Source organism: Heterocephalus glaber, unplaced genomic scaffold (assembly GCF_053883595.1).
Source record: "Heterocephalus glaber isolate CG9 unplaced genomic scaffold, H.glaber_assembly_v1.0 deba00000937, whole genome shotgun sequence".
In the NCBI taxonomy this organism is placed as follows: Eukaryota; Metazoa; Chordata; class Mammalia; order Rodentia; family Bathyergidae; genus Heterocephalus; species Heterocephalus glaber.
The window spans coordinates 6,620,104-6,638,071 of NW_028258173.1; the positions used below are offsets into that span (position 1 = coordinate 6,620,104).

At 43.2% G+C, this 17,968-nt stretch overlaps 1 protein-coding gene across 3 annotated transcripts in view; it reads left to right on the forward strand.

Annotated features, from left to right (window-relative positions):
- Positions 1 to 17,968, forward strand: part of Grb2 (growth factor receptor bound protein 2) — a 75,414-nt gene that overhangs the window by 50,349 nt on the left and 7,097 nt on the right. For all 3 annotated transcript variants that reach the window (XM_021241071.2, XM_004860664.4, XM_004860665.4), the window contains exons 3-4: positions 7,404 to 7,501; positions 17,115 to 17,237. In XM_021241071.2, coding sequence (XP_021096730.1) covers positions 7,404 to 7,501; positions 17,115 to 17,237 — 221 coding nt within the window. The remainder of the gene's footprint in view (positions 1 to 7,403; positions 7,502 to 17,114; positions 17,238 to 17,968) is intronic.

Genomic DNA, 17,968 nt, shown 5'->3' on the forward strand with positions numbered 1-17,968 from the left:
TACCCCTTTTTGAAGTGCACCACATGGTCGTTTGGCAGTGGTGCCAACTTACTGAAGATTGATTGTGTAATTCTGGTGCTACCTTGATTTTACCTCTCCTTCCCTGGGGCACATACTCATGACAATCTTCTTTCTGGATCTACTTAAATTCTTCTTTCTCGTCAGAATATGTAGAGCATGAGAGCATGTGGCGTTCTTCCCATTGTCCCTGGACCCCACTTGCACTGTGACACTGTGTGCACCTCTCAGAACATCACCCATACACAGTCACTCCCTCAGAGTATACCAGATACCATTCTGAGAGCTGTGGGGAACACCGATGAGAACTGGGCATGGAACTAGATTGCTTCTGGAGCTTGGGAGTTAGTTTGGGTGGTACCAGGGCATACCAGTGTGCAGTATAAAGTGGTGGTAGGTGGGCTGTGTTAAGGGCTTATGTTGTTATTGACAGTGCTCTGGTACTTTTCGCTGATTGAGGTCAAACCCTGATGCTTGGACATTTGGTGGGCCTTGGTCTCCTGACGCACTAATGAATGTTCTTGCGAATTGATTGCCAGTGGGAGTACCTGCTAGCTATAAAAGTAACCATCGAGGGGCTGGGGATTTAGCTCAGTGGCACCACACCTGCCTTGGAACCTCAAAGTTTTGAGTTCAATCCCCTGTACCAAAACAAAACAAAATAGTAAAAGTAACCATTGGGAAAGAAGGCACTGAAAAAGTGATCAGTGCTTTTCACCAGCAGGATATTGGGAGTGTGGGATTCTCCCCTTCCTTTCTTTCATCTTTGTTTTTTTTTGTTGTTGTGGGGAGAGTGCTGGGATTGAATCCAGGAAGCACTGAGCTACATCCCTGGCTCTTCCTTTTTATTTTAGTTTGAGATGTCTCACTAAGGTGTCCAGGCTGACTTTGTAATCCTCCTGCCTCAGCCTCCCCAGTAACTGGGATTGCAGGTGTATGCCAACGCACCCAGCTTTAATTTTTTTTAAAGGTGGTAAGGCAAAACTTTTTGACTATTTCATCACGGGTGCTCAGAGGATAGATTGACCAACAAACAGCATACCCTTAATTTGAAGCATTTGTGGAAAAAATGAGCCTACCTTGAAACCATAGGGTTAATGAAAGAAAGCAGACACATAAGCTTAAACATTGTATTTGCTTCTCTTATATGAGAACCCCAAAGTATAAAGAGCAAAAGTAAAAGTTAGATAATAGGAAACAGGGAAATCTTTTTGCAAATGGGAAGGGAATCACAAAATGGAAGGAGGGGAAAGGGATGAAAAAAGAATTAAGATGTGTCATGTACACAGACCAACTACCTGCCATGAGTGTCATCATTATATGTGCCAAACGTGTACTAATCTTTTAAAAAAGAAAATAGCATTTTTTAAAAAAACAAAGATTTTAGGACTCCTAGATCCCCGAAGAAGTGAGGGCTCTGGAAATACCCATTTAAATATTAAAATAGCATTTTGTGGCGTGGATAATACACTTCTGCTGAGGATAGTGATGACATAAGATAAAATGGCCTCTTGATTTGATATCATTACACAAATACTTCTTTAAGTGAATAGATTTTCTCTTATCATTTAATAAAACAACACAGTTTGGCATTTACATACAGTTTCATAAATCTGCCCAAATCAGGAGAGTTTTTATACTTTATGAATGCATTTCATTTCTTCTCACAGTGCTGATGTTAAGGGCCGTACACATCACCTGGCCTGACTGGGCAGCGATTTTCTGCATGTTTGCAGTGAGTCATAGCCTCTACTGCAACCCCAGAGGAGACAGCCCACAGGCAGGCTTGAGCACTGTTGCTCTTTGTGTGCCTGGCAAGCAGTTGGAGGCCACTGTGGGACCAGGAACCTTCACCGTCAAACCACCTTTAAGTTGGTTGTCTCATCATGAAAGTGCATAATGGCTTATCTGCATCGTGGGTGTTTTTCATGGTTTGGCACAGGATATTGAGCAGCATGGCCAAGATGTTTCTCATGCTGAACAAAACCTGTAACAGATGGAGGTGGTGATTGTAAGGCACTTCTTTACAGTCTTGGTAGTGAATCTGTTTGGCTCCAGACTGAGTCAGTACCTGTGCTCCAGAGAGCATGACAGCACTCACAGTTTCTCATAAAATATGTAATAGGCGACTGAAAAGAATTGATTTTAAACGGCCCTTCCAGGGCTGTTATCCTAATCAGGGGCCTGTAGAGTTTCTCCTTAGGGGTTAAAGTCTACAAAAGTGTGTGTGTGTGTGTGTGTGTGTGTGTGTGTGTGTGTGAGAGAGAGAGAGAGAGAGAGAGTGTGTGTGTGATGCTCTAGGAACTTGAAATTATATGGTAGGTGTCACTGGAGTTCTTGAAATTTGTCTTGAAATCATGTTTCAGTATCTGGCCTCCTCTGGGATTGGTTGATTGACTGATACTCAACCTGGCATTGCCTGGGTCTTAGAAGGACTAGTAAAAATTCAGTAGTTTACATTGAATTTCTATAATGCAGGGACTAGCCATGTATGGTGGTTTTGGTTTTTAATATGTTGGAGCCTAAAAATGTTTAGCTGAGGGAGGGCAAGTAAAGAGAATTGAGATGTTATGTACAGGTACCAACTCCCCATGATGAAGGTAATCATTATGCAGACATGTGCCAATAAAAAACTTTTTAAATGTTTACCTGGGCATGAAGGTGCCCACCTATAATCCCAGCTACTTGGGAGCCTGAGGCAGGATGTTCGTAAGTTTGAGACAAGCCTGGGCAATTTACCAAAACCTTTCAAAATAAAATTTTAAAAAGAGGTGTGGAGCAGAGTCTATAGTTTAGTGGTAGATCACTTGGTTAGCTTGCACAAGGTCCTGGGTTCAATCCCCAGTACTGCCAAAAAAAAAAAAAAAAAAGATCTTTCATGCACTGTAGCCTAGGCTACCCTCAGACTCAGGATCCTCCTGTTTCACCCCCATGAGTACTGGTACTATAGGCATACGCCACCATGGCCAGCATACAAATGCTCTTAAGCAAATGAATTGCCTGGGGCTGGGGATTTAGCTCAGTGGCCCGGCTGCCTGCCTCACAAGTGCAAGGTCCTGAGTTCAATCCCTAGTACCAAAACAAAAAAAAACAAATGAATTGCCTCGCTGATTGCTAGAGCTTTGAACAATTTTCCCTTGAAGATATGTTGAATACCCTGCAAGCTGTTAGCATTAGAGCCTATGTTGAAAGGTTTGATGGGACTAACGAGACAGTTATTTCTTTAAAAAAAAAAAAAAAGAGAGAGAAAGAGGGCCAGGGATTTAGCTCAGTGGATCTGGCACCTGCCTTGCAAGCGCAAGGTCCCAAGTTCAATCCCTGGTACCAAAAAAAAAAGAGAGAAAGAAAAAGAGATCATGATTCCTTTTTTGTTGTTCATTTACAGATGACTGATTATATTTAGTCAAGAAATAATCCCTGCATTTCAAAGGGCAATATTCTGTATACTAGACACTTCACATTTTTTAATAATTGTAAAAATGCAATGCAATTCTTCTCTTTCCTGCTATTGTTATATAGAAGGGACAGGGAAGATAATTAGCAGTCCTTAAACTCTGCAATTAAAATCTTTTCTCGTTGTGTGAAGAAGGCATCTTGGACCCTACCCTAGCCTTGGCCCGCTCAGCAGCAGCTCCGCGTGGGTCCTCGAATTTGTCCTCAACGCACCTCAGCGAATTGGCCAGTGGCTGTGGAGTCTGGGAGTGGGGGGGTTCAGTCTCTGGTGCTGGGCTGGACCTGGGCTCCCTGGGCCAAGTGAGCTGTCCCGCCCATGTTTACCTTAATAAATCACTGGAGGGAGAAAAAAATAAAATAAAATAAAATCTTTTCTGAGCCAGGCATGGTGGTGCACGCCTATAGTCCCAGTGCTCAGGAGGCTGAGGCAGGAGGGTTGCTGTGAGTTTGAGGCCAGCCTGAACTACATAGCGAGACCCTGTTTCAAATAAATAAATATCTTTTATGAAAGAAAAATAAAATCTTTTATGAAGTAAACACAGTTGTCTTGAACCCATGTGTTTTCTGACTAAAACAAGAATCCCAGTTCTTTGTTAATATGTACTGTTGGATCCCATGGAAAGTGTTGCGGCAGAGACCTAATTTAGAGAAGGTAAAACCGAGTCCCCCAGGATTGGCACATTTGGTTAGATCTAAGGCTGCTAATGTATCAAAGAATCCATTGTGAAGTAAATTTGTCCACCAACTGTGGGAATGTCAGTGTCACAGTGTTATGTTTGCTATAGCACTTACTACATTTTCTTACTTGATTCTCTCAGCGTAAAGTGTTACCACTATTTTATACTCAAAAGAACCAAAACTTAGCTTGCCTAGAGTCATTGTTCATTGTTCCTGAGACTGGAATTTGGCTTTATGCATGTAGGCTCTCTGGATTACATCTTGGGTTCTTGGTACCAGATCAGGTCCGTTCTACTGGGTCTGAGACCTATAGCATCATTCATGTGTGCGCGCGGCGCACTTGCCTAAGGATCAGATGCAGGGCTTTAGGCCCACTAAGCAAACACTGTGCTGCTGAGCTGCATCGCGGCCCACAACATCTACATCTCATCCCTGAATTTTTTTTTTGTTTAACTGTTCAGAAAATTTCCAATTGTTACTGGTATAAATGGAAATCTTGCTTTGCGAAGCCATCTTTTGTGAGGAAACGGTGACAGAAGCAACTTCCTCCTCCTCAACACTATATCAGGCTTGAAGCAATATTCGTGAGGATGTACTCTTTCATCTAGAACCAGTCTTCATAGGCACCTGTTATGACTCCAGTCTCCCCCTCACTCTATTTAAATTCACTTATGTTCGTCTATTTCTTTTGCTAGTTTGTACGTAAAAATATTTGAATAAAACTTAATTTTTAAACATCTTTTTAAGTTACGCCATCCCAGTGTCAGGGCTTTCTTGCAAATGCTGGTTAAGTTACGAAGCTCCTCTCCTGCAGGCTGCTGAGAGATCCGTGCTGAAGGAAGGGTTAGGAGCCCTCTCCTTCCCAAGCCTTTGTCTTCATTTTGACTTTGTGAGCAACAAAATGCCTCTGGTGGCTGCAGCACAGTTTAGTGTTTTTAAGTGAAGATTTAAAAAATTATTAATACATCTTAATATGTTTTATATCATCAGTCTTTAATAAAATGATTCTTTAAAGGGGAAAAATAAAGTTTTTATCACCACGCTGTTGGCATGTATGAGACTCGAGAACAGTGAAGCTGCCATACTCAGCAGTAGTAATTTTTTTTGGAACTCTTACTGTTCACATTTATTAGCTCTCACAGGATTGGTCATCCTATCTTGTGTTCATGTGCACGTAAACCTGGTGACACTGCCTGTGGCCCAAGGCTGACCAGCATCACAGATCAGCACCAGCAGGGCAAAGCTCCTTAGGCCAGGCCTCTGGAAGTGAACAAGCCTGGATCAGTCATCCGTGCACTTGGCGAGTCATTGTTACCTGTCAGCCTGTCTGCCCCTGTCACTAAGAAATGTCAACACACAGACATCAGATGGTTTAAAGCACTCCACCTTGTAATTTGGCTGTGAGTAGAGCATTCTTGGGTATTTTGAATAAGTCTTTCAGGATGATTCTGTAAAGAATTTCATCAGCTTCCTTTTTGTAACGTGGTGTGGAGTAACTACTATTGCACTAGTCAGCATCTCCTTCACTCACCGTTTTAGAATGATGCACCAATCTCTGTTCTCTCTCTCTCCCCCCCCCTCCCTTCTCTCTTGTCTCCTCTCTTCTTTGTATTTCCTGGTACTGGGGACTGAACCCAGAGCCTTATTGCTGAGCTATGTCCCCAGCCCTTTTTATTTTTAAATTTTGAGACAGGACCTCACTAAGTTCCCCAGGCTGAGCTCAAATGTATGCTCTCCTGGCTCAGCTTCCCAAAGGATTACAGGTACATACCACCATGCCTGACTAGATTTTCTTTTCTCTTTCAGAATACCACCTTTATGCTTTCTGCCCTTTGCCTTTTGTTAAAAGTATAGAAGTACAGAATTCACAGTGTAGTGTGGCATTTATCCCAAGTTCTTTTCTGGTCCTCATATTATCTACAGCTTAGTCTCAAGGCCTGTCCTGTCTGTGTGACTCACGGGAGGCAGCTGTAGAACATTCATTTAGAATCTGAAAGTAAGGATGTGATTCAGCCTAGTGCATGGTAGGCAAGTGCTCTACTACTGAGCTGTACTCTGGCCCTGGGTGTGATTCTGAGCTACATGAGGTCACTAGTTCATAACCTGGGGTAGCCATTTCATTTTTCTGGATCTGTTTTCCCCACTGTAGAATGCAGTGGCTCACTTTGTCATCTCAAAGTCTTCTACCTGATTTGTGCTGGTTGGTGTGTGTGCTTTTGATATTACCTAACCTGAGCACAGTATGACCCTTAATGGATACTGAAGACTTGTCATGCTTGGTCATTAAAAATAATTTTCCTATCAGGCATGGTGGCACACACCTGTAATCCCAGAACTCAGGAGCTGAGGCAGGAGGATTGCCAGGAGTTTGAGGCCAGCCTAGGCTACGTAATAAGTAAAATTTTCCCATATAAGGGTGTGTGGTTGTGCATACACAGCAGCACTGTGGAGCTGCTTGGTGGACAATCTGTTCTTGGAGTAATCTAGAAAAGCAGTTGAGAAATCTCAGTATTGGATCTCTGTGGATTCTAAGAGATCTCCAGAGAAGGATACCTGTTGCTTCTTGCTTCATTTGTCACCTCCCTCTGTCCAAGTTGCAGTCTGTTTAATCTCTTATCAAGCTCCCTTCATTCTCTGATGTCAATGTGTGCTGTTTTCTAGAATCTCTAATTTTATTTCCTTTCTTTAAAAAAAAACCAAACTAATACTAAGCTGGGCACAGTGGCATGCGCCTCTAATCCCAACACTGCAAAGGCTGTGAAGCAAGGCCAGCCTGAACTGCATAGCCCTGTCTCAAAAACAAACCAATAAAAATACTTTTCCCTGTCATGCTTTCTGCTTCCTTCTTTTTACAGGAGAGGCGGGTTGAGACAAGGTCTCACTCTATAGTCCAGGGTGGCCTTGAACTTAAGCTTTCCTCCGGCCTCAGTCTCCCAAGTGCTGGGATTACAGGCATGCACCACTATGCCTAGCTCTGCTTTCCTTCTGAAGATTTAATTTAAGGTGTTTGGGGAGGGGGGATGTTTGGAAGCCTGACCTTCGATTTCCAGAGACAATTTATTTTTCTTTTTAATTTTCAGAGTTTAACATAATGCTGTTTGTTTGAAGTTACAAGTAGTCTTGTCTTACCTCTGTGTAAATGATAATACTTGAAATAAGACATTTCACAAACCTAAGACAGCACAGATTGTCTTGTGGCTACCCTTAGAGGGGAAGAGAAATGGTTGATTTTTTCTTGTCTGATTTCTTCTCAGGTTTTGAATGAAGAATGTGATCAGAATTGGTACAAGGCAGAGCTCAACGGCAAGGATGGCTTCATCCCCAAGAACTACATAGAGATGAAGCCACACCCGTAAGTGGGGCCCCACTGCTCTCCCAAGGGAGAACCCACCTGCTTGTTTCATACACTGTTTTTGAGCTGAGACCGCTGGGGTGGATGTCATACTGTTTATTATGTCTTTCCAGGGAATTAACTTAGCATATTCGTTTTGGTAATAGTAGTATGTAGTATATAATGATACTATATAGTAATGATATGCATTGTAGATTAATAATCGTTAGTGATCTTCAAAAATAAAAGTATTTTTTGCAAGTCCATAATTAGTTTTCTATAAAACCCCTGGGACCAAGTGTGTTTCATAATTCCTTTTTTTTTTTAAGTTTAAAAAAGGGTACTTACTGCCGGGTGTGGTGGCGCGAGCCTGTAAACCCAGCACTCCAGAGGCTGACGCCGGAAGGTCCCCATTAGTTCTGGGCCAGCCTGGGCTACATAGTGAGTTCAAGACCAGCCTGAACTACGCAGTGAGACCCTGTCTCAAAACAACAACAAAAAAAAAAAGAAAGAAAGGAAGGAACTTACTACACAGTTCTGTGTTGAATATGTTTGATGATCCCTTGGCGCAGCATCTTAAATGTTTATATTCCCAGAGCATAATGATTGGCATATGATAGTTCTCAACAAATGTTTATTCTTTCACCTAAGTGTTCCTACCTCAGAGAGAAGGAAATAAGTCTGTTCTCCAGGCTGCTGAGAGCAGTGAGCATTTTTAATTACCTTCAGCCCCAGCCCTGGTTTGTATTGTTAATGTGCCACAGTGGGACCCTGGGGACTCCTGCAGACTTCTGACCTCAAATCTCACCCACCCCCTTGTCCTTGGCCTTGCTCCTGCCTCAGAAGCAGTCACTTGCAGGCCTTGTGCATATCGGGAGCACCAGGAGCATGGCTCATGGCAAGCAGACTAGAATTGCACTAGGACAATCGGTGTCTGCTTGGTTTAGCACCCAGCGGTAGGACTTCTGTATGACTCACCCCACAGAGAACAGCAGCCCACTGCCCCCACCCTGATCTCACCATCCCAGGGTGTACCTGCCGCTTCTCTTTCCCCAGCTACTGAAGATCTTAGCCACATTATACTTTATATTTTTCCAGATGTCAAAGACATAATTATGGGTTGGGGATTTAGCTCAGTGGTTTTGCCACCTGCTGCACAAGCGCAAGGACCCGAGTTCGATCCCCAGTACCAAAAAAAGACATAATTGTACCTGTGTCATAGAGCCAGAAGGGGCCTTCAGGGTCATCTGATTCATTCTTTTTTATCATACAAATTAGGAATGCTTCTAGTATTTTGTATTTCTTTCTTCTTTGTTTCTTTGGTACCAGGGATCAAACTCGGGACCTTGTGCTTGCGAGACAGGCGGTGGAACCACTGAGCTAAATCCCCAGCCCTACTATTTTGTATTTCAATGCCAGTATTTTATGAATGTAGCTCTCATAAAAATCTCACAGTACAGAAAACTGTACAATAGTATATGAGCTTGTCCAGAGGTAACCACTGGTAGCAACTAAATGTGGGTCCGACACTACTTACGAACTAAACCCCAAACCTGTTCTGAAAGAACATTTGTCTTCTGTAAAATGAAACAAATGATTTAGGAGCTGCCTCATAAAACTCAGTTGAGTTCTCTGGTCAATAAATTCTTCCAGAGTGCTTATTATGCAGCAGGACTATATGAAGTGAGGGGGACTTATGCTCTGCAGTTCACTGATGGCATAATAAAATTCCCAGGTGGATCAGAGGGAAGCTGTTGGGATTGTATTGAGAAAGCCTTACCCTGGAGATAGACGGTTGAGTTGGGCTGCAGGGTGATAGAGGGAAACTGGGAGGTCCTCAAGGAACCTCTTTTTACTTCAAGAGGAACCAGGCACCTTATAATGGCTCTTAGATAAATGTCTCATTGGATGATTAGCAAGGTGAAGACCACTCCGATTTGTTAAGACTGTATTTGTCTTTGTTTGGAACTTGTACTCTCTTGAATCTTCTTAAGTGTTTGAATTTGATCTCCCCTTAAAAGGTTTTAGGTTCCTTGGAGAATTTGTGTCTTCTGCTTATTTTCCATTATAACTTGTACCTTGCTTTTGCATATAGTGGCTCAGGGAGTATTTTTTTAATTGATAACTCAGGCACAAATTCTTGATAGTAAAACACAAAAGCAAGCCAGGTATAGTGGCACACACCTGGAATTCCAGCACTAGGGAGGCTGAAGCAGGAGGATCACTTGGACTTGGAGGCCAGCTTGGGCTGCATATTGAGTTCAAGGCCAGCGCAAACTATATAGCATGGCCTGTCTCAGAAAAACCAAAACAGAGAGCAGGAGCATTAAATCTTCAAAGGGATACATGCATGAGACTCCTGGATCTCCTGTGTGTTGGTTGATAATGCCCTCACTTGAGTTCCCTGCAGCATAAGACTGGAGGGTTGACCTACAGTCATTCCCAGGTTACTCAAAGGCAGGCACAAGTGGCAGCAACCCAGAAGGGTGAATTCCTCACAGACTGCGTGTGCTAGGTACTAAGCACAGCTTTGGATTGTTACAGCCTTTGATTCTCAGTATTTGTGCCAGGAGGTTGTTCAGGCTTTTCCTGGAGAGAATTATGGGTGCACTGTACTGGGGAGGCATTGGGTAGTGATTCCTGGGAGGGAGAGGAGCCGTGCATCAGATCATACATCCTTTTATGATTTTTTTTCTTTTTTCCGCACTCTTTCTCTCTTTCCTCTCTCCCTCACTCCTTCCTTCATTCACTCACTCACTCACCCACCAACTCATTCATTCATTCATTCATTTTTCTGGTAGTCCTAAGGATTGAGCCCAGGGCCTTCACACTGACCTACATCCCCAAGCCCACAGACGCACATTTTTTGAGACAGGGTCTCACTAAGTTGCCTAAGCTGGGTTTGAATTTGTCATTCTCCATAGTGACTGGGATTACAGGTATGTGCCACTGAACCTACCTTACTTTTCTTGTTTTGGCTTGTGGTTGGTTGTTTTTTTGTTCTGAGGATTGAACCCAGGGCCTTTGCACTGAACTACATCCCGAAATCCTTTTTTCTTTTGTATTTTGAGGTAATGTCTTACTAAATTGCCCAGGCTGACCAAGAGCTAGAATATACCTCAATGTGAAGGCCCTGATTCAATACCTAGTACGCACACACCACCACCACCACCCCCTACACACAGACACACACACACACACAACCACAGGGCAAGTTTAGGCTGAGAGCCATGGTTTACTAGCTGCTGCATTAGATCCAGTGATAACAAAATCAACTTGTTTCTTTTAATTTTCATATTTTCAAACCAGGAGGGAATTTATCAGACCATCAGGCTATAATTTTTACCTTAAATAAAATGCCTGTGGCTTAAAGTTCTTCTTTTTTTTCACATTGTTTCAGGTAAAAGACATTTGTCAGTCAGGCTATTAAGAAAAGATGGGAGGGCTGGGGATTTAGCTCAGTGGTTCCACCATCTGCCTCGCAAGTGCAAGGACCTGAGTTTGATCCCTGGTACCAAAAAAAAAAAGGAAGAAAAGATGGGAAATAGAGGAATAGGATAAAAAAAGAATTAAGATGTGTTATGTACATGTACCAGCGCTCTGCACGAGAAATAGAATCGTTGTGTACTGTAAACATGTACTAATAAAAGAAAAAATACATAGGAAAGGCCAGGCATGGTGGCACATGCCAAGCCAGGAGGGTCTCAAATTAGAGTCCAGCCTGGGCAACTGAGTGATTTACAAGGGCCTGTCTCAAAATAAAAAAGGGGCTTCGAATGTAGCTCAGTACAAAAGCTATGGGTTCAGTCCCCAGTACTGCAAAAGAAGAAAGAAGGAGAGAGGAAAGAAAAGAAAGACAAAGCCAGCTTCCTTAGAAAGCTGCAGTTACTGATCTTGATAGGAAAGTCACTCTGAGCCTTGACCATTGGCCCTGATATAAAGAACTTTGGAGTTCCAGTTGATCAGGAAGTGGCAGCACCAGGTCTGCTGGGTTCTTACAGACAGGCTGCTGGACAGGCAGGGAGCCTCCTCTCTGAGCTCTGAAAGGGAAAATTAGAATCTGAAAAACCCTATTTTGCAAGTCTATCATATTGCTAAAAAGACTGTGCTTGTGCCTGTGGAGGGCTGTCCCCATGTGTGTGACTGCTGAGTGGCTAGCAGGTCATAGGTATTGGTGGATGTCATTGTCATAGCTATGGCACACCACAGAGACCAGACATTGGACTCTCCCTTTCTTGTTGGAGAGGAAGTGGGAGGTGTGAAATGGAGAACCACCTCACCTGTGTATTTGCATAAGCACATTCCACACTTGAGGCTACAAACTGCCATGTGAGTTCTGTGTGCTGGATGTAAGTCCAAGGATGTGCTTTTCAAAACAAATACAGGTGTTGCATCTACATATAAAGATTTTACTTCTACCTTGCTAATCCTGTGCTATTTGGTTTTTTTTATTGCCAGACTATTTTGGTTTGGGCCTATGTTTCAAAGTTTAATGGACAGATGAAGAGCAGGTATATCTGCCCTTGTTCCCCACCTTAGGGAGAAAGCATTGCATCTTCTCTATTCATATAAGTATGTGTCTTTCATCTGTTGAGAAGGTTCTGTTCTACTTCTAGTCTCCTGATAGCTTTTACCATGAACAGCTGTGGAATTTAGTCCAATACTTTTCTCCAACTAGTGACAGGATCATATGGCTTTTTCCTTTCCTCTGTTAAAATGATGACTTTTGGGGGTGGATCTTCCATTGCTGAACCAACACTGCCATCCCTATAATAAAACCACTTTCTACATACTGCCAGATCTGACTTCTAATAGTTTGTTTTGTTAAATTTCTGTGTTCATACTTTTTTCTTCTATTATCTTTATCCAGTTTTAGTATTAGCACAATGTTGATTTCCTAAAATGAGGGGAAAAGTGTTCCTTCTTTTTCTGCTTTAAATGTTTGATATAATTTATCAGTTAAAATGTATATGAGCCTGTTGTTGTCATATAGGTAGGTTTTCAAGCTAGGAATATACTTTCTTTAATAGGTGCTATTCAAGTTTTATATTTCCTCCAGAGTTAGTTTCATTAATTTGTCTTCCAAGGTACTTCTTAGAAGTTGTCAAATTTATTTCAAAACAGAGTTTTGAAATATCCTTTTAAATTCTGTAAAATCTGTGGTATTGTCTCCTAGATCTTGATTTGTAATTTTAAAAATGTATAATCGATATTGTGTAATAGGAAGAAAAGGTCTAAAGGAGCAGGGGAAGTGGGAGGGGTAGGGGAAAGGAAAGAAGGGGAAAGAAAAAATATGAGAAAAGGAAAAAATAGAAACAAAGTCTTTGCAAATAGGGAAGGGTGGAGGGGCTGAAGGGAGGGCAGGGGAAGGGGAAAAAAATAAGAATCAAGATACTCATGTAAAGGTATAAGATCCCAATGATGAATGTAACTGCATTTTATTCCTAAAATGTACCGATAAGCTTAATGGGGAAAATAAATACATGCATGCATGCATACATACATACATGCATGCATACATACATACATACATACATACATACGCACATATATACGGGTGGATGGGAACCTGTGGCGCACCACAAATAATGGGAAAGTAAACAACATCTCCTTTTGGCTTTCTCTCGCTTCCCCCAACACTATCCAAGGCACCAGGGATTGAACCCAAGGCTTTTGCACTGAGCTACATCCCAACTCTTTTATTTTTTATTTTGAGACAGGATCTCAGTAAGTCTTAAGTTGCCCAGCTGGGGCTTGAATTTAAGATCCTTGTGCCTCAGCCTCCCAGAGTGCTGGGATTATAGGTGTGAGCAACCACTCCCAGCATACTTTGCTATTTCTAATGCAGTGCAGACCCATTTTTTAAAAAAGATTTATAGCCTACTGGACTGTAGGCATGTAGTTACACAAAAATATCAGTGTTAAAAAAAACTGCCTGTGTTTATAGCACCATGATTCATGTTTGCTAAATCTTAGAATCAGCCTGTATGTCCATCAACAGATTAATGGATAGAGAAACTGTGGTGTTTACACACAGTGGAGTACTACTCTGCCATAAAGAAAGATAAACTTGAGTCATTTGTAGAAAAATGGATCAAGATCATAATGTTAAGTGAAGTAAATCAGACCCACAAACTTAAATATCACATGGTTTCTCGTATGCAAAACCCGGAATAGGGCCAGGGATTTAGCTCAGTGGTGCCGCCACCTGCCTCGAAATCAGAAGATCCCGAGTTCGATCCCCAGTACCCCCCCACACACAAAAAAAACAGTAAAAGAGCAAAATAAAAGATAGATAATAGGAAGTAGGGAGATAGATCATTTTCAAAGGGGAAGGGGATCGAGAGATGGAGCAGAGAAGAAGAGGAGGGGTAGGGGGTGAAAAAAAAGAATCGGGATGTGTTATGTGTGTGTACCCACCCCACTCAAGGAATGTGAACATCATGTACTGCACTCGTGTACCAACAGAGGGAAGAGGGTCCAAAGATGGGGGAGGGCAGGGAAAGGGGATGAACACAGAAATTAGGATGTGTTACATACATGTGCCAACATCCCACAAGGAGTAGAAACATGCACCACACACATGTACTAATAAACTAAAATAAAATTGTAAAAATTTCTTTTCAAGTAGGCCCGGGATTTAGCTCAGTGGTTTCGCCACCTGCTGCGCAAGGACCCAGGTTTGATCCCCCACACAAAAATAAAATTTAAAAAATAAAAATAAATAAATAAGAGGAGCCTGTTGGGCTGGGGGTGTAGCTCAGTGTCAGAATGCTTGCCCTACAATATGTGAGGGCCTGAGTCTTATCCGCAGTACCACAAAAAATTGTTTTTTTAAAAAACCTATCAGATTGATAAGTGGTATGAAATGCTCTGAGAATGTAGTGTTCGCAGTTAGGTGTCTTAACAGGACAGCTCAGCCTCGCTGCGTGCTAGCCTTTGTGCTGTGTGGACAGCTTTCCAAGTTAGAGCACCTATGTGTTTCCTGAAACAGGAGCAGATACCCAAGAAATCTGTTTAATTAAATTGTCCTCAAACTTAAAATTCTTCATTTCTTGGATCTGCAGACTTACAGCAGAGCTGCATTTATTTTAATTGTAGAAACTCCACAATTAGGGGGCTAGGGATTTAGCTCAGTGGTTTCGCTGCCTGCTGCGCAAGTGCAAGGACCTGAGTTCAATCCCCAGTACCAAAAAAAAAGACAAAAAACCAAAAACTCCAATTAGGATTGTCCGGGGATTTACCTCAGTGGTTTTGCAAGTGCAAGGACCCGAGTTCCATCCCTGGTAACCCCCCCCCCCCAAATAAACCTCCAATTAGGGTATTTTCCTGTACTGTAATTTACAGTTGGCTAGTGTTTTTTTTTTTAACTGGAAAAAAGTTGACTTGATTTTTAAGAAAGCACTGCAACTCAGTCAATTATGGGACTGTGCCCATAAAGGCCTAGAAACATATGCATACAGCTGCCAACAGTTGCTGCCTCTGGGGGCCTGGTGAAGAGTCTTGCTTATTATTTTTACTTCATGCACATCTAGGTCATTTTAACTTATATTCATTACTTTATGCCTTAAAGAGGAGCTGCCTAGTGGGAAGCTCTTGGGTCTAAGAAGAGAAGGTAGCTGCTGAGAACCTGCACCTCACCCCATGCAGAAGGCCATGGCGGCCCCTCCTGTGGCGGTAGCCAGACACACATCGCACACAAGTACAGTGTACCCTCAGAAGCACCAGAAACCAGAAGATATTTGAATGCCCTCAATACTGGTAGCTGTCCTTGTCATCTTTCAAGATCACACTAGTCTATTAATACGGGGTTTCTCGAGGGGCCTCATTCTCAGCACTGCAGGCACACACACACACCTGTGAGTGTTTGTAAAAGCAAGAGGAGGCCTTTCACCAGCTCCTCCACAGCCTAGCATCAGAGCATCCAAAGTGAGGAAGACCAGGGCTGGGGATTTAGCTCAGTGGTTCCGGCGCCTGCCTTGCAAGCGCAAGGTCCCGAGTTTGATCCCCGGTGCCAAAAAAAACAAACACATACACAAAGTGAGGAAGACCCAAGTCAGTAGATTAGGGGGGCATTTGGGTTCCCAAGGCAGCTTCTGACTATGTCTCTCCTAGCACATCCTGTCTTTCTCTCTGAACGATAGTACTATGTAACATTTCAGAAATATCTTGCATTATGGCTGTGTATAATAAGTAAGACAGACATAAAAGGTTTATAGTTTTAATAGACTGGTACCTTTGCTATTATATTTTGCATATTAAATGAATACAGGTTACCATGTAAGATATGTCTCTTTGCTATAAATGTTTTTGCTTTTTTTTTTGGTACTGGGGATCGAACTCGGGTTTTTGCGCTTGCGCAGCAGGGGGGCAAAACCACTGAGCTAAATCCCGGGCCCAGTTTTTGCTTTTTAAAAATAATGAAACATTAAAAAAAAAAACAATGAAACATTGAGGATGATTGTGAAAAGAACATTGTCTTCGTGGTTCCTCCACCCTAGTTATTTGTTTTGGGTTTTTTTGGGTTTTTTTGGTACCGGGGATTGAACTGAGGTCCTTGCGCTTGCGCAGCAGGCGGCAAAACCACTGAGCTAAATCCCCGGCCCTCCACCCTAGTTATTAATGGTTTGCATTTGAAGTAGCCAAGGAGCAATGACCTTGAGCTCTTTCAGAGGTGCCCCCTTCTTTCCTCCTGGTGAGCCAGAGGCCGCTTGCTCCCACAGTTTTCCATGAAGTCAGCCACATTTTCTGGCCAAAGTGAATTAGCATTGGGAGCGGTAGAGTCTGTAATTTGCTTGAAATAACATCTTACCTTTGCAACTTTCCTCTGTGTGTGTGTGGGGGGGGGTTAAATTATGTTACCGATGTGTTCTGGGTTTGAGGGACTTTCTTGGTACTAGGGATCAAACCCAGGGCCTTGCTCATGCCAGCCAAATGCTCTACCACTGACCCACATCCAGGGCCCTTCCCAATGGCTTTTGATTTTTTTTTTTTTTTTTTGGCACTGGGATTCAACTCAGGACCTTGCATTTGCCAGGCGATGGAAAGCCAAGTGCTGAAGTGACCCAGAGAGGCTCTGAGGAATGCTGCTAACCTTCCTTACTGGTGGAGGCTGCTCTCTCAACCCCAGCCTTTTCCTTGCAGCTCTTTGCAGAAGTAGCCCTGCCTCTAACTTCTGGGACTTCCAGGTTTCCTCCTCTGTACTTCATTCCCACTGTGGCAAAGCTGCAGCCTTACTGAATGGCTGCAGGAAGGAACCTGTCTCCCCTGTGTCACTTGTGTTTCCCGCCCATAGCACCAGGTTTTTCCTGGGTGCCTCTCTGATGAGTCAGCTGGGGACTGGTCTGCTTTGGCTCTGGTGACCCATTTTCAAGTGTCTTCCTCTGAGCAACCTGTGATAGATAGTGCCTTGTTTGATGAATCACTGTCTGGAAAGTGTAGTGCAGCCTGTGGAAGGTCAGTCTCTTGGGGGAGGACCCCACCCCATATCGTTGCCTCAGTCAGGCCTGGTGAGGCTGGAGGGTAAAGAGCAAACTGCCCCCTGGCAACGAGTGTTCTGTTACTCACATTAAGGCTGGACATTCCATTTCTTGGTGGGGAAGCAGATGTTGACTGGCTTGCCTTCCTTCCTTAGGTGGTTTTTTGGCAAAATCCCCAGAGCCAAGGCAGAAGAAATGCTTAGCAAACAGCGGCATGATGGGGCCTTTCTAATCCGGGAAAGTGAGAGCGCTCCTGGGGATTTCTCCCTCTCCGTCAAGTAAGTATTTCCTGCTCTGCTTGCCTGGAAGCCTGTCTCCTGCTGGCTGAACTGGGAGGCCATTGGTCAGGGTTCTGGCTGTGCACAAGCTCTAATAGAGGCTTAGTCTAATCTGTATTTAGTTTCACATTAAAATCCTAATTTCTGAGCTGGACCTGATGGTACATGCCTATAATCCCAGCACTCCGGGAGTTTGTGGCTGGAGGATCAAAGGTTCAGGCACAGCCTAGGAAATTTAGTGAGACTCTGTCTCAAAATAAAAAGGGCTGGAAATACAGCTCAGTGGCAGAGCACCCCTGTGATCAATCCCCACACACATACCCACCCAATAATCCTAACTTCTTGCTCCTAGTAAAAATTAGTTCTGGTCACACAGGGTTTAGATTCTTCAGTGGAACAAGTCTAGGAGCTGAGCGGTAGCCCTGAGACGGCACACACAGCCAGTTTTCCCTAATCCCCGCCAGTCCTAGTTTCTGCCCACAGTGGGGTTCCTGCTGCACTCTCCCTGTCAGCTGCCTTTCCTCCCTTCAGCTGACAGGCACTTAACTCCACCACCCCCATCCTAGGTCTTCACATTAAGTTGAAAAGGTTACTACCTCAAGGGCCTGGGGGTTTTCACTTTGCTGGTGGTAAATTTAACTGTGGAAGGAACTGTAAGGCAGGAGGATCACATTTGAGCCCAACCTGGGCAGTTTAGTAACTTAGTGAGACCCAGTCTCAAAATTTTGAAA